General features: G+C 42.0%; 1 protein-coding gene across 2 annotated transcripts in view; it reads right to left on the reverse strand.

The window, feature by feature from the left end:
* PHF10 (PHD finger protein 10) overlaps positions 1-16,090 on the reverse strand; it is an 821,853-nt gene that overhangs the window by 622,139 nt on the left and 183,624 nt on the right. For both annotated transcript variants that reach the window (XM_078648727.1, XM_078648728.1), the window contains 2 exons: positions 10,101-10,231; positions 2,764-2,847 (listed from right to left, as the gene is read on the reverse strand). In XM_078648727.1, the coding sequence (XP_078504853.1) occupies positions 2,764-2,847; positions 10,101-10,231 (215 nt within the window). The remainder of the gene's footprint in view (positions 1-2,763; positions 2,848-10,100; positions 10,232-16,090) is intronic.

The raw sequence follows: 16,090 nt of genomic DNA on the forward strand, positions 1-16,090 counted from the left end.
TTGGTCAGGGAGAGGATCAGCTGGGTGTCGTCAGCGTAGGAGATTATGTTGAGGTTGTGTTGGCGTGCGATGGCCGCGAGGGTGGTCTACTTGCTGCAGGGTCCCAGCGGTGGCTTTTCTGGATAACACAAACATAAGGTAGGAAGGAGCATCTTCATGTTGGCAAGAGATTTGCTGTGGCAGCCGTCTCCCAAGGCAGCCGCGTGCCAGCACTCAGTCAAAGGTTGTTGCAGTCTCTAGGTCGGACCTTCTCACAGTGATGGTTTCAGATGAGGGATAGTCCCTGTTCACGTTTGGCTCTCCACACCCAATTCTCCTCTTTAGATGCTGCAGCAGCACTCGATCGTACCCATGGCTAACAAGTGACATTTTTGGAAGGGTTTAAGGCAGTGATGGCTCAATTTGCCCACTTCTTCATACTGACCCCCTGGAATAAATAGTCTGTGGCATGACAGAGGGAAACTCCAAGAGCAATCCATACAGTGTGTCAGCTCATGTTCAAGAATGTATCGCTTTGTTTGACCTAAGTTGGCAGGGTATGCCTAGACGTGGGTCCCTTGCTCACTTTCCCACTGGATTCAAGCTAGCCTGGCTGATCACGGCTGATTAGCCAGAAACCGGTCCCAGGATGCTTGTTTCTGGTCCAGGGAAGACATGGCTTGGCAGTACGGGTTGGACTGTTCCCAGGAGGAACAGGGTCAGACTAATTTGCATGTGGCCATGTCTGAACTGGGGTGGTGGAGTGAGCTAAAGAATGATGATGGATTAAACCCAGATCAGTTGCCTGGGGTGAGTCTTTGATTTGCTCAAGCGCTCTGTCCATCATCCCCTTTGGTATCGCTTTGTTCGCCCTAAGTTGGCAGGGTATGCCCAGACGTGGGTCCCTTGCTCAATTTGCCACTGGATTCAAGCTAGCCTGGCTGATGAGCCAGGAACTGGTCCCAGGATGCTTGTTTCCGGTCCAGGGAAGATATGGCTTGGCAGTTCGGGCTGGACTGTTCCCATGAGGCACACGGTCAGACTGATTAGCATATGGCCATGTCTGAACTGGGGTGGTGCAGTGAGCTTAAGAATGATGATGGATTAAACCCAGATCAGTTAACTGGGGATGAGTGTTTGATTTGCTCATGCACTCCATTCATCATCCCCTTTGGTATCGCAAGAATGCATCGTGGCAGAGCTATCCAAGGTGCTGAATCTGGAGGTCTCTGACCAACCCGTTGAGTTCTGGTAAACAATCAAGTGTTGACGGGCCAGCACTTATGCACTGACTACTGGATGTCAGTACAGGAACCAGGATAGATGTCCCTCGCATCCGTCAAGCTGACAAGCTTGTGGATAAGTTGTGTACAACAAAGTAGATAAGTACTTTTTACCTAACCAGTGGCTACTGTCAAACTGAATTGACAATACTTATGAGGAGCGTCAGAAAACTTCAGAAATGTATTAGCCATTTTATTGAATGAAAAAACGTATGCTCAAGCCACCAAATGCTACACTAGCTAGCCCCCTGTAGCCAACCTTGAGCACAGGATAAAGAATTGAACGAGTCTAAATCTAGACGCAAAAGTCCTGGTAGTCCTGGGCTTGGAGGCCTCTGCAGCCCAGGTACAGATGAGTGCTCTGGGGCCTCAAGAAGCATTGCAGAACAATGTGACCAACTATGGGACCATCCTTGACCTACATGTGAACTGGAAGCAGGCACTTAGCAAGGCACCCGCACTTAGCACCCACGATCAGTCCTTCAATTTACAAATGGATGCTTCAGATAATGGAATAAAATATAACTTAACCCAATGAAAAAGGGAAGCAGCATTTTATGGTCTTTGGTTGTTACTAAAGACCTCTCCCTAAGAAGCAGAAATTGTTGCAGTTGAAAAAGAATGATTTGCAATCATTGTCTACAAGGTACTTCAGGCACGATATGCGTGAAACTCAAGTTAGAGTACACGGACAATAAATCCTTAAGTGGCTGATGGCGATGAAAGGTAAGCCTTCCTCCAAGGGCTGGACTTCACTGTGAAGTACAAGGCAGGAACGTTGAATAAAAATGCCAATGGCCTTTCCGAAGGTTTACGCACACGCATGACCAAGGGTCTATTGGCCATTAAGTGATCCCAGGCAGACCGATTTGAGAAGGGCATGCTGTGGGAACGAAGGTTCACTACATAGCTTCATGAAGTTATGTATATCCTGCAATTATTCTTTTTATGAACATAACTGAGTTGAGCTCAACAAGCAGGGGAGACCACTGGAGGCAATTCCTGTATTTTTGGTTAACCCAAGAGCTACACTATTTTGTCCGACCATTTCTAACCAGGACTAGGTTTACAATCCGCATTAATTGACAAAGCACTTTGCGAGGAAATCTGTATGAAATTCTACACTGGCTGCCAAAAAAATGATCTATTTTAGGAAAGACTAATCTCCTACTTGTGAATAATGGCTACAGGACAAGACATTTTACAATGAGATGGAAGAGACCTCTTCAGAAACTTTGGGAGTAGCTTTTAAACCTAGTATTATCTGAGGTAAGTCAGGAGTTAAGAAAAAAAAACAGAAGTTACCCATAAAAGGAAACTGATCATCCTATATTAGGAAACGTGCGTGTTTCGCGTAAAACTGCCTGCATTACATTGGTGCACAATTTGTTCAAATTATGCATTTGATGCTTTTTACATACTTTTATGTATTAATGTTTTTAAAAGAAGCATTTTAGAAACATGGCAGGAATAGAAGGATTGACAATTAAAACTTGTTTACCTAAAGTACACTGCGTTTCTGTGATGACGTTCATTTCTCTCAGGTAGAGCTTCTCCTTGTGGGAGAGATCTCGTCGCTCTAAATCTTTGTAAAAAACAGACAAAAGACAAAGTACATAAAAAAGCACAGTGTGTCACTGCATCTCAAACAAGAATTCGAAGAACACAGATATCTAACGTGTAGGGTAGCTTTATTTTATCAAGTAGGTCACAGGACACATTAACAATACTCAATATACTTGACACATTTAAATGTAGACAATCCGATACTTCACTGTAATATAAGTTCCTGGAGTCTACATCAAGAAGTCAACCTATGCCTTTCACTCCAAGCTGCTTATCCGTTTCCCAAAATTAGAAGGCGCACATGGTCTGCTGATTATAACACCTTAATTACCACACACTATCGCAAGAAAGTGAAAACCTGAAATTAGTGTTTGGATCTCTCATGCACCAAGCAACGCATTACCAGTCCTACTCTATAGTGTGTATACACAAAGAAAATACATCTGACTCCCTCTAGACAGCATTCAAGCTCACTCTCCATAGTGATTGAGAGCGAAATGTGCACTTCTATCTAACCCAAGAAATTTACTTATTTACTTTGGGCAAAAACACACAAAATGTATGTGAGGAATGTCAAGCACAATCGTTTGGCACACAAGCTCAAGTACACCTACTTAAAAGTCCACTAATTCACTCATCAATCTATCCGAAGACTTAAACAGTGATTCAAACTCAAACAAACATCAACTCGACCACAAGCAAATCCACATAACTACTCTCTCACATATACTTTCCAACAGTACTTTAGCTTTAATCTCTACACAACATGAAAGCAATTGCCTTCAAAACTGGGCAAAATAAGCCTGAAGTCTTTCTCCAGATATAAAAATAAACCAAAAGTGACATCCTGAACAGGGCACAGAATCCAGGTGTATTTGTTAATACTAAATTAATCTCTCTTTTATAAAGTCCACGGCCAACCCGGACTGATCCATAAGACTTTATCACATGCAGCACCACATGGGCAACAGATGTGACATCAGTATAATTGGAGATTCACGTACTGATAACTTCAGTTTCTTTTTTCCGTACCCTCCTCAAAATGAGATCTGAAACAGCGACCCATTTTTGGCCTTTTCTTCAATGGTTTCTAAAGTTTTTTTAATGCATTTATTTCTTTATAATAAAAAAAATGGTTTTTTTGGGGAATTGCAGTTCTTGCTGCAGAAAAATGTAAACACCTCCATGGGACATGGCATGATTCTGTTTCATGCAAGCTTTGCCATCTCATGCACTGTACAACTATGAAGAGAAGGCAAAATTAATGGTGCATCTTTCAGGGATTACTAGCCCAGATACCCATTCAGGAGGTGAATGTGATCCAGTTCGGGGAACTATTCTGTAAATGAGATACGGTTTTTTGCCTGGCACCATGGATCATTGCTGCTTTCTTTTCAGAGAAGGTTTGAGTCCGCCTGGGTCCTAGCATCAAGACCCACCAAAAACAGCATCACTTGTTCTCATCCTCTTACAATCAGCACATAAGGATAACTCATCTTCACAGTAGATTTCTACGTAACAGAAAAATCCCGCTGGCAAGTCTGACATCTGGTTATTTGTCTAAGTAAATGAATGCTATTTTAAGAGCTATTTTGCCGATTTTCGTCACTTCACAATCTGGTGTGCCAGAAACTACCCCCAGGTGATCAAGAGTTCAATGGCCTTTTTGGAACTGGCCCTGTCTCATGAGACATTGACTACTTTTACGCAGGCAGTGGAGCCACTAGCAAAGTGAAAATACAAACTTCCTACACCAGTATCGCCTCTGGGGCCAGGACACAGGCAGACTAGAAACTTCTCTGAAAAGAAAGCACCAATGATCCATGGGGCCAGGTGGAAAACAGAACCTCATTTACAGGGGAAAAGAATTAGCAGCTCCACACGCCTAATTCTGAGACTTTTCACAAATGTGACATTCTATTTGGCTCAGCTCTGGATATTAAGCATTTTCCCTTTAAGACATTGGATGATGAGAGTTAACGGGCTATCTATACTAAATACAAAAGAGGGAGCTTCCACAAGTAGATAAGAGTAATTACAATGAGGCGTCCAGACAAAGAAGCAACACTTCAGGTCAAACCTCAGCACTTGAAACAATTTAAGAGATGTGGCCTCCATAACTGGGCTGTATTCAACATGAAATTTTCGTAACTTAGTACCACACGCCAAATGAGGGCTGCAAACAACACTGCATCGAAAACTACATAACACTCGAGAATGCGCCCCAGATAACACCCACTACTAAACAATAATACAGATAACGGTCACCAGAAATAAGCAAAATACTTTAGAGATGGCTTTTGAAAGTACTTGCATTACAGCTGAGACATTAGCAAATTGACAATACTCCAGATATTGCTTCAAGCATTTCACTCGATTGCAATCCTGAGTGGGCAAGGACCCTGCCCACAGTTCTTCCGCGAGCTTAAATTCACTGTCAACTTCCTCCAGCAGGGTTTGATACCATAATGAGACTTCTTTTTTCCCTGGGAGTTTGGTAACAAGCTGATGTTCTAAAATATTTCCGCATCCCAAGGCATGCCTCCGCGGGTAAGATTGAACCCAACTTACAAGTTGATAATACTTAAAGCGAGAGAGACCTCCCCCAACCATATCCTGAAGATGCTCCCAAAGGGGAAGGATACCACCCTCAAGGAGGTCACCCCAAACCAATAACCTGGCATTCCTCAGAGGGATTGTCAAACTGTCCCTTGGGCACACTGGGGTCCCAGGAGAATCCCATAGGGGAGCTAAGCTAGAAATATAATTAAGCCCCAATGCCCCCCTGATGTGGGCCCAAGTTTTAGCTACCCCCTGGAGTACCTTCAGCCTGATTTTTTTTTTTTTACTTCGGGCCTCCAAATTTAAACAAAAACCCATTCTCTGACATATTAGCACCTCTTAGCATGGCCAAAAACATCTCTCCGGCCCCAGTATCTACGGGCATTCTCAATAGCATGCGTGAGTGTGTAAGTTGGAACGCCCAGGCATATAGCTGAAGGTCTGGTAAGGCCAGACCGCCCTTTTCTCTTCTCCTCCTTAGTTTCTTCCAGGCAATCCTGGCAGTCTTAGATGCCCAGATGAAGGAGTTAATATCACTCTGCAGCTTCGCAATCGTGGATTTTCTAAAATAAAGAGGGATACAATTAAAAATAAGTATCGTCATTTTAACTAAATTGGTTCTTCCCAGAATTGAAAGAGGAAGACAGGACCAGGATTTCATAAGCCTTTCTACACTCCCTTGCCACCATAGTTAGATTGATCGCGGCTATCTTTGTGATGTCCTGCACCACCTGGACTCCCAGATATCTCATTTTAGAGCTAGGCTGGTAAACCTGCAGTGTCTCCGGCAAATTCCAGGTCATAATTTCTGTTTTTGTAACATTAATATCATACCCAGCAACAGAGCCAAACTCCTTAGCCAAACTAATAACCGCTGGAAAAGCCAATTGTATATCTGCAGACAGAACCAGGATGTCATCCGCACACAGGGCTGCCTTCCTCTCCCACTCCCCATACTTAAATGGCACTATGCTGGAATCCGCCCTCAGACGTTCAGCAAATGGCTCAATATAAAGATCAAATAGAAGGGGGGAGAGTGGGCAGCCCTGTCTGGTTCCTCTTGTGATCTTGAAGGATACAGTGATATTTCCGTTAACCAGCAGTCTAGCTGTGGGATTCTGATAGATCAGCTGTACCATATGACAAAATCTGCCCCCTAGATTGAATTTTTGCAAGGCCTCCGACAGGTGAATCCAATTCACTCTGTTGAAGGCCTTGGTTGCACCTAAAGTTATAGCCGCCAGTGGAAGGGAGTAGGTGGAAGCAAGATCTATCGCCCCAATAAGGTTATATGTAAGATCAGAAAGTTGCCTATTCCTTACAAAACCTTTCTGATCTGGATGAAGGATTTCTCCCACAATAAGACCCAATCTCCCTGCCAAAATGGAGGTAAACATTTTATAATCTACATTTAGCAGGGAGATGGGTCTATATGAGCCACAATTTGATGAAGGCTTCCCAGGTTTTAGTATCAAAATTATTAAAGCATCGTTCCAGGAAGCTGGGACCCCCGATCCCCCTCCAAGACATGATTAAACAGCTGCGTTAGGACAGGGATGACCTTTTCTCCTAACATCTTATATATTTCTGCAGGCAGGCCATCAGGGCCCGCTGCTTTCCCAGACTTGGAGCGTTGGATCGCATCTCTCACCTCACTTTGAGTAAAGGCTTGATCCAAATATTGCTGTTGGTCCTGCCCCAATGAGGGAAGGGAGATATCCTTTAACCAATTTTGAACACTGGAGACATCTAGGCATTTATCCTCGCAATATATCTCCTCAAAATATCTCTGAAAGGCCAGACTGATTTCCCCATCTGAGCGGAAGATCTCTTCTCCGCTAATGGTCCCCTTAATCTGATTCTTTACTCGATCAGACTTGGCCTTCAAAGCAAGAAGTTTGCCCGCGCCTTCTCCGTATTCAAATTGGGCGATTTTACTCGCCTCCCATCTACGTATGAGCCTAGATTGTAATATGCTCTCTAATTGCCCTTTTAAGTTATCTCGTTTATCCTACCACGTCTGTTGGGCTGCAGGCGAAGCTAACGGAGAAATATACGTTTCTAAATGTTTCAACTTCGCTTCGATGGAAGATACTTCCTCTTTGTATTTTTTATTCCTAAAACTTGCCCTGCTTGTAATCTGACCCCGCAAAAAGCCTTAAAAGAGTCCCAGACATTTAATATTGATGTTGACTCTAAATTAGCTTCAAAAAACCATTCAGTTTCTTGTATCAGGAAAGCTTTCTCATCCTCCATTAATAGTAATGAACTGTCAAATTACCATATACGATTAAGCCCTGCTGATGGAGTCTGCAGACATAAAAAGACTCCTGAATAGTCAGACAAATGGTTAGCCAGATAAGTAATGTCTTTGACACTATCTCTAAGTGAGTGACTTATCAGGACATAATCAATTCTTGATTGGTGCCGATATTTGTGATTTTTAAAAGACACTGTTGTGAGCCTGATCTTTCCCTCCAAATATCTAAAAGGGCAAATTGCTGCATCGCCTCCAACAGATAAAGACGAGATTTAAAAGGCACTACAGCTCTACTATTTGGAGTTTTATCCAAAACGGGATTTAGGACTATATTAAAGTCCCCTGCCATAATAATTGGTTCGGGAAAATCTAATAGATGGGAAAAAAATGGTCTTAAGAGTTGAAGGTTCATCTTGGTTGGGCCCATTGTAGCCAACCAGCGTACACAGGGTCTCCATCATTTTGACTTTAACAATGACCCATCTGCCACCTGGGTCAACCAATTGCTGCAAAACATAAGCTTGAGCTGATTTCTTGAAAATTATTAGAACTCCTCTGACCTTAGCAGTCTGATTTGTGCACACATATGAGCCCACCCATCTTTTATTTTTAAGAAGGGAGCATACCTCTTCTTTTAGGAGATGTGAATCTTGGAGAATCAAAACCTGGGCAGGGGAGTCTTGAAGATACTGAACTATCCCATCTCTTCTTGGTCTAGTTCGCAGGCCATTAATATTCCAAGATAATATCTGTATAGGCCTCATATTATTACTGTCAAAAAGCCCAGCCTAGCTCCAAAAACTCTCAACCAAGCCCTGGCGTGAGTGTATCCCAAACTAAAGAACAGCAAATGAGGATTTTTTTATTTTTATTTCTCTGCTACACCGAACCCCAACCCCTACCCCGTGCCACATCCCATCCCTCCCCCTCTCACTGGAAACCCATACCCCAATTATATGGACAGGTGAAGTCCAGACAATTGCGTCCCGGAGACATCTGCGCCGCCCTGCCTTAATGAATAAAATACCCCAAAAACAAAACCCCCTGAGAAAGGTTAAAACATTTTGAAAAGATGGGGAAGAAGCGAGGAGCCCTAACTATACACTAAACCACCAGAATGAACATCTCCTCAATTAGACTCTCATATCTATTGACTTCTTTTTATGTAAAGAGGGGTACCATCTCGACAACTACACTATAAGGTAAGCCGCCTATTGATCCCTTTTACTTAGGCTATTCAGTAGTTCATCTGCTTCCTGTACCGACCTTATGTTGTACATTTTATTATTAAACATCACTTTTAAAAAGGCCGGAAATTTAAGTTGAGCTACTGCGCCTAACTTTTTAAACCCCTCCAATCTCTTGCCCAATTCCCATTGCCTCTCCAAAGTACAACTTGATAGATCTGAGCGAATCTGAAACGCAAAATCTTTTGCCCGCACCAATTTAGATTTCAGTGCTAAATTCAGAATTTTATCCTTCAAAGCAAATGTGAGAAAATGAATGAATTCTTCTAGGTTTGGGTCTATTAGGGTTTCTCCGAAAAGGATCTCTATGTACCCTCTGGATGTCGCGGCTAAGCTCTTCCTCAGATACTTCGAGCTGTAGAGAGGTCTTAAGTAGAAAGACCACGAAGGATCGAATGTCGGATCCTTCACTTCTTTCTGGTACATTCAATAAACGTAAATTATTCCTTCGGGCATTACTCTCTAATTTCTCCACTCTGTCTCTGAGATCCCGATGATCCGATTTTAAAAGTTCGATGTACGATTTAGCCTGGGCCAGATCTTCTTTCATATCCCCCACTGCATTCTCTAAAGTCACAGTTCTGGAATTAATAAGATCGACTTTTTTTTCAAAGATTCACAGTAATTTCTAATCTCCACTTGGTTAGCTGTAGATGCTGCGAACCCTTTCTTAATGTCCTCTGTTAATGCAGCAAAGAGGTTCTCCAGACCTGCGGGCTGGATCAAAGCTGACTGGGCTGAAAGGGAACTCCTTTCTGGTGATTCTGACGTGGCCCAAAAAGTCTTGTAAACTCCAGAATCGAAGGGTCTGGTGAGTGCAGAGGGACAGGAAATGTGGTTTATGTATAGTGTTCAGCTATGGGGCGAAATTTCCTCAAATGTACTGTTATTTTTTGCCTTTTATTAGCTGTTACATTTACGGTACCTTTAAACCTCTTCATAAAAAGATATGAAACAAAAGAGTCGTTCTCAGTCACGATTAGTTTAGGGCTCAAATGAAATTTATTGTTTTACATTGCACTGAATTAAAAATGCAGACATTGTGATGGGCAGGTTTGGAAAGGAGGCAGTGCAACGTAATAGTAATGAGAACAATTCGCCAAGCTTTCTGTATCCTGTACAGCAGCAATAACTATTAAAAACATGAAAAATAGTAAACTAATTTATAAAAACAGTAATGACGCACAAGTGTTCATACTATACCTGGATATTTCCGTTTAAAGGAGGTCACACCCAAATATTCACTGACTTGCTCCTGAAGCATGTAATATTCTCCAGTTTCATCAGGAGGCCATTTATATTCTATCAGATTTTCTGCAGGAAAGTAGCTAGATCTAAACAGAAACAAACAGTCAATTCCTGCATCACAGCACACACGTTTTTAAATGTTGAATATATATTTTTAAACTGTGCAAGTGCACACATTTCAAACTTTAAGTTTCTGTGTTCCTCGAAAATTAAGGTGTTGGGAACACAATAAATGCACACCAAAATTCTGTGCGTCAAAATAGTTTCAATGCCTGTGGTATCTTTCAGACCAGAAACGCATTCCTCACAAGTAACACTATGCAAATGGTATCTCCTCGTTGACCAGGACTTCAATTCCAAGCTTCTTGGCGGGACGGGCTGACAGCAGAATTAAGGAATGCATTAACAACTCCCTATAATTAACAAACCGCTTAACCATGTCACGTGAAATTAATATTAAATCCCTTAGATGAAGTTACTCTTATGGGGTGTACTTTACAGCAGAATCCAGAGGCTCTTTCCCATTTTCAACCTGTGGGTTCCTGGCCCTTTTACTGACTGAATCAGAAACCGCTTTTGTGGTAGAGATTTAGACACTGTAGAGCGTAAAAAGAAGGCAAATGCATTTCTCAAATTAGGGTAAACAAATTCTCTACCATTACCACAAGCGCTTCTTTGGACTGGCTGATAAAGTGATTAGACTGTCACAGGACTAGATTACTTTTAGCTGGTGCTCTTGGCTACAAATTTCAAATTGTCAACCTTACGGATGAAGTCACATCATTACTATGCCTTCTGATGGCAAGGATCACTTTCACCAAATGTTGGATAATCTAGAATACAAAAAAGAAGGACACAGCAAGGGCTATCAGAGTGCTTTGCACAGGGGTGATCTTAAGGGCTGAAAAGATATCCGGAAGATACTGATTGGTAACCAGGCAAGAACCCAAGGGACCAGGCGCTCAACAATTGTGTAGTGCAGTGTGAAAATACAAAATTAGTATAGGTTGATGCACCAAGGGGAGAGGGGTTGGCTACCAATTGAGCCACATAAATTCCTACAGCAGAAACAAAGGGTCTACCCCGAGCACTCAGAGTAATATTTAATCCAATACAAATGAGAAAGTCTTTGTATATTAGTCCAAGTTTCAATTCTTTATTCAGGTATCCAGTGTCTGAAATTCAGTCAGATAATATTTCCATGACACAGCTTGATGCAGTGGTACAATCAAATAATTACAGCCAACACATGTTTCGTCGTGTGTCGTAACACACGTGACTTCTTCAGGGCTAATAATGTTGCCAGCTCATTATGCAATATAATCCGGATAATACGCCGTATTAAAATTGTGAAGTCCTGGTAACTTGCTAAATTGTTCCTGGCTCGTATGATAGCTATACGGCACTCCTGAAAACAATATTTCAATGTAAATGGGATTCCACTTACTTAAGATATAAAAAGCACAGCACTGAGTATGATAGCGCACAAATATAAGCGTAAGAGTAAAGGTTGAGTATATGTTGTAGTAGGGAAGATCACAAGTCCATGACCTGTAAGGGTTCCCTCATAGTGGAAATCCCTCCAGTTGGTGTGCACCCATGTGGCTACTTTTACTTATGTTCCGGCACCCTGACAATGCTAGTAAGCCTGCCTTATTGATAATGACACCCTCTGATATTGTGATGTTGCATCTAGAATATTTGGGGTATTATTGTTATAAGGGGCAAGAAAGAAAGAAAGAAAGAAAGAAAGAAAGAAAGAAAGAAAGAAAGAAAGAAAGAAAGAAAGAAAGAAAAAGGTACTTTTCCTTTATGAAAGAAAAAGCACTGACTGGGTGCTGTTGTAGCATACCAGCAAGCTGAATTTACTAGTCCACACCACCACCCTCAGTAGGCCTTGGACTGCTCTGCTTTGCTACTCTGAGTCAAGTGCTACAAAAAGGTAATTGGATCTCAGTAAAACGTAATTGAGGAGTTTTTACTTGTGAAAGACTCACCGCCTTCTCAACTAATAACTCAATTTCGTACAGCCTTGTACAGCCAACAAGGAGTTTGGCCCTTAAGTTATTATAAACATCCAACAATCACAAGCCATTTCAAACAGAGAAATTTCCCCTGGATCAAAAGAAAGAACACTAGTGAAAGATAAACTAAACCAGACCTAATCAGGACAGTCCACGAACCAACGCCCACATGTCAACCCACAATCTCAACTACTTCTCACTCCCAGATGTTCCTCTATGTACAGGTAAAAGTAGCCCATTCACCTTCAAACTTACTGGGACTCCTGTCCGTCGCTAAACCTTACAATGAAAGAGTTGTAATGCTTTCAGTCTAGATGGGTACATCCATAAAATCTCAATCTTGGTCCGATTAATTATCAGTGGATGCCAAATCCTTTATTTTTTTTTTTATAGAGCACATCTAGACTGGTCAGTATAAGGGTGCTTTACATTGCAACAAATGTTAACAAGTTGAAATTACATTAAGATACAGAGTGGGTTAAAATAACTTTGAAAACAAAGGCCCTTCAGCCCTCAATTAACAACATCATATGGGACTTCTCTAACCAAATCATGTTCCACAAACTAAGAGCTGACTTGGCACCATCTAGTATGCCAGTCTTTTTCCAGTTGGAACCCACAACCTATAGATTGCTCTAAACATGTTCTCAAGTAAGTCATAAATACATAGGGGGATGCCCACAGTATCCAGTGGTAGGAGGCCAAGTATCACCTCTCTCTAGGATACCTCCTCAGTCTCGAAGCATATGACCTCTTTTACATGACAAGGAGAGTGAAAGTACTTTACATAATCACCATAAGTGAAGCAAGGAATACCCTTCTTTACATCTCCAGCACATCTCTTCTAATCCTAAATGAATATTTTAGTGGATGAGAAGTGAGTTACCATCTATGTGTCAATTTTGATCGAGATTCTTGATAAAGGATTTATCATGGAGAACTCTGGAAGCCCCCACACATCAGTTCCCTGTGCCGAAGCTCAACTGTGCTCCTCAGTTTCCCCTCCAATACACCCAATGGGTTTCGGACTTCATCCTCTTTAATGTACCTCAAATGTGAAAAATTAAGCCCCACGCTATAGTATGAGGACATGCAAATTTCTCAGGGATTTGTCTTGTGGCCGTTCCTTTATTTAGAGAACCTCCATTGGACATAATACATTCACTAAGATTCTGTGCCGTCCAACCTCCTATTTTTAGGGACGATATGTAACTAAGGAGAAACCTTAGACATTATTCCCAAGCAAAAAAACCTCACAACTGAGTTATGGCAGATTCAGTAGTTCTGGTTTGGAACTGGGACAGCAGTGCTTAAAAAAGAGAGTAGGCGAGGAGGAAGATTCATCTTTATAACAATTGGCTAGAAATAATCTTCCTTTTCAACATGGGGCCGTTTATGGCTACTCTCCCATCAACTGATCAACAGTGAGCCCTTAAGCACTTTTCTTTTCCAGTCATCCGCAGACTCTGAGGATATTATAGAATCTTCTTTATTACTCATCCATTCTAGCTGACACGTGTTTCGTCAATTCTGACTTCATCAGGGATTTTCCATGGAAATACAACCAGTTTGGAAACAAAATCACAGTGTAAGCACCAAGTGTATATACACAATATCAGATTAATCCGTGCAATCTCAAATCAACCGCTATTCCACAAAGTTAGGGTGAGCCAAAATAAGTCTACTCACAAAATCGAATCTTTAGATACAGTAAAAAGGTCCAACTTCAACCGTAGAGATGTGTGTATGTGAAGTTGCTGGAGTACCCTCAAAGACTGAAACTTTGATTATTTAGATGGTTGGAAGAATGTTTCAAGGGCTGAATATTGGATTTTTGGGAGTTTTCCTGCTGAGGAGCTTGGGGTAGCCACTCGTTCCCTCTGAAAGCCCCAGAGTCTAACAACCAAGAACTAATGAGGATGTGGCTTTTCGGCTAGAGCGGCCGACCTAGACTCTGGGGAACAGGGTTCGAATCTCGGCAGGGACGCTCAACACTCATGTGATTCTGGGCAAATCAATTCATCTCCCTGTGCTTCACAAAAAAAAAAATAATGTGTCCGTCTATAAGCAACTGGTGCTCATGTAAAGCGCTCTGATACCGTCGGGTCAATTTTGGGCTATTTAAACTCTGGGGAAATGTGATTACATAGGCAGTGTGCACATTTTTTTCTCCTGGCTATGGTTAATATTCAAATATTCCATCTACAGAGCTCACAAGGTTAGTCTCCTGCTACTTAACCACTCCATCAACCGAAATTAGAATTCTGAGATTTTGGATACATGGGATTCATGAAAATGTTCAATACTTCGGATTAGTGTATGTTTATGTGGAAATCCCCAGCACCGTCAAAATGTTGCAGTTGCAGGAAAAGAACGCTAGGGGGCCGTGGTTAAGAGAATGTCTTGTAAAAAAAGAAACATTTTATGAGTCTCCCCTCAAACGATATCCTTTGAATATTCAGGGCTATGTCTAACACTGACCGCTAATGGCTCAATTGAAATGGCAAAAAGGATGGACAACGGCTAACACCCATGTCTTGGCCCTCACTCCAAGATTACTCTCTCCATTCTCTTTCAATTCCCTGTTATTAACACAACATATGATACATAATTTGCCAAGATCCAGTTCAACATCCTAGGAGCTTTTCCCTCCAAGTGATTGTGTCTGTCGTAATTTTCGAACTAACCCGGTCAAATGCCTTTTCACCATCCAAATCAAGGATAAGGAAAAATGTCCAAACTGCCCCTCTAGTGAATCACTGGCATAATCATACTCATACAGAGAAAGATTTACGTTGGACCATTATTTCCAAAGTCGAACAAGATCCAAGAGGAGGTGATCTTGAGGCAAAACTGATCAAAAGAGAGGCAGCTTTAATTATCAAATTCAATACGGCAGTGGATGGGCTGAATGAGCTCTCGGAAATGTACCATCTTTATACGGGCAACATCCTATGTTGATCACACACCTTTTCTGCAATCAGACAAAGTAACTACCAACTAAGAAGACGACAGTGCCACTGGGCCCCCTCTTTCTGTCAGCAAAGTATCAAAACAACACACACAACACCATTAAGACAGAAATGGCAAGTCACGCTCCACCAAAATAGGGTTAGAGTCTCTCAATACATAATTCAGATCTCCAGAGGACATTTCCAATTAATTTTTAATGGCAATTACCACTCCCTGAATAATTACTAAGATGATAGGAATGCGACGCAACCATGCTTCTTTTTACCAACCACATTCGACTTTAACTTACTAAAAACGTTCCGCATAGATGGCCCGTCTAATGCCTTTGCTGACATGATATATCTTGCCAAACTCCATAGACCATTATCAAGGAGGCTGATGTCATACAACAGCCTAGGAATTCTTTCGACTTGTAACATCAACTACTGCTCTCCAATATTTTCTGCACACTGCGTTCACACTCGAGTGGAGGCACAGCGAGGACGGAATTTCTACTTACCAGTATGCATCTGTTCTTGGCATGTAGGGCTGCTGACATTCATATCTTAGCATAGATCGCCGCCTAGTGTTGGGCCCGGATGTTTGCACCTTGTTGTCTTGGAAGTGTCTTCGAAGTATCACGAGATAGGTGACTCCTCCGCTGGACTACAGTGCGCATGGGCATCTTCTCCATCTTCAGATAGTTTTCGCCATTGTGGCAAAGATGGAGTATAGGAAAGTAAGAGATGACCATGTAAATGTATGTAAAAAGATAACCCTGCAGCTGTGACAGGCACTGGGGAGGAGGGTGGGTATATGAATGTCAGCAGCCCTACACATGCCAAGAACAGATGCATACTGGTAAGTAGCATTTTCCGTTCGAGGCATGTGGGCTGCTGAATTCATATCTTAGCATAGACTGTATAGCAGTTTCTCCTCTAGCGGTGGTCGCCTGTATCCGCTGCAGTG

The sequence above is a fragment of the Lissotriton helveticus genome, chromosome 6, assembly GCF_964261635.1.
Source record: "Lissotriton helveticus chromosome 6, aLisHel1.1, whole genome shotgun sequence".
Classification (NCBI taxonomy): domain Eukaryota; kingdom Metazoa; phylum Chordata; class Amphibia; order Caudata; family Salamandridae; genus Lissotriton; species Lissotriton helveticus.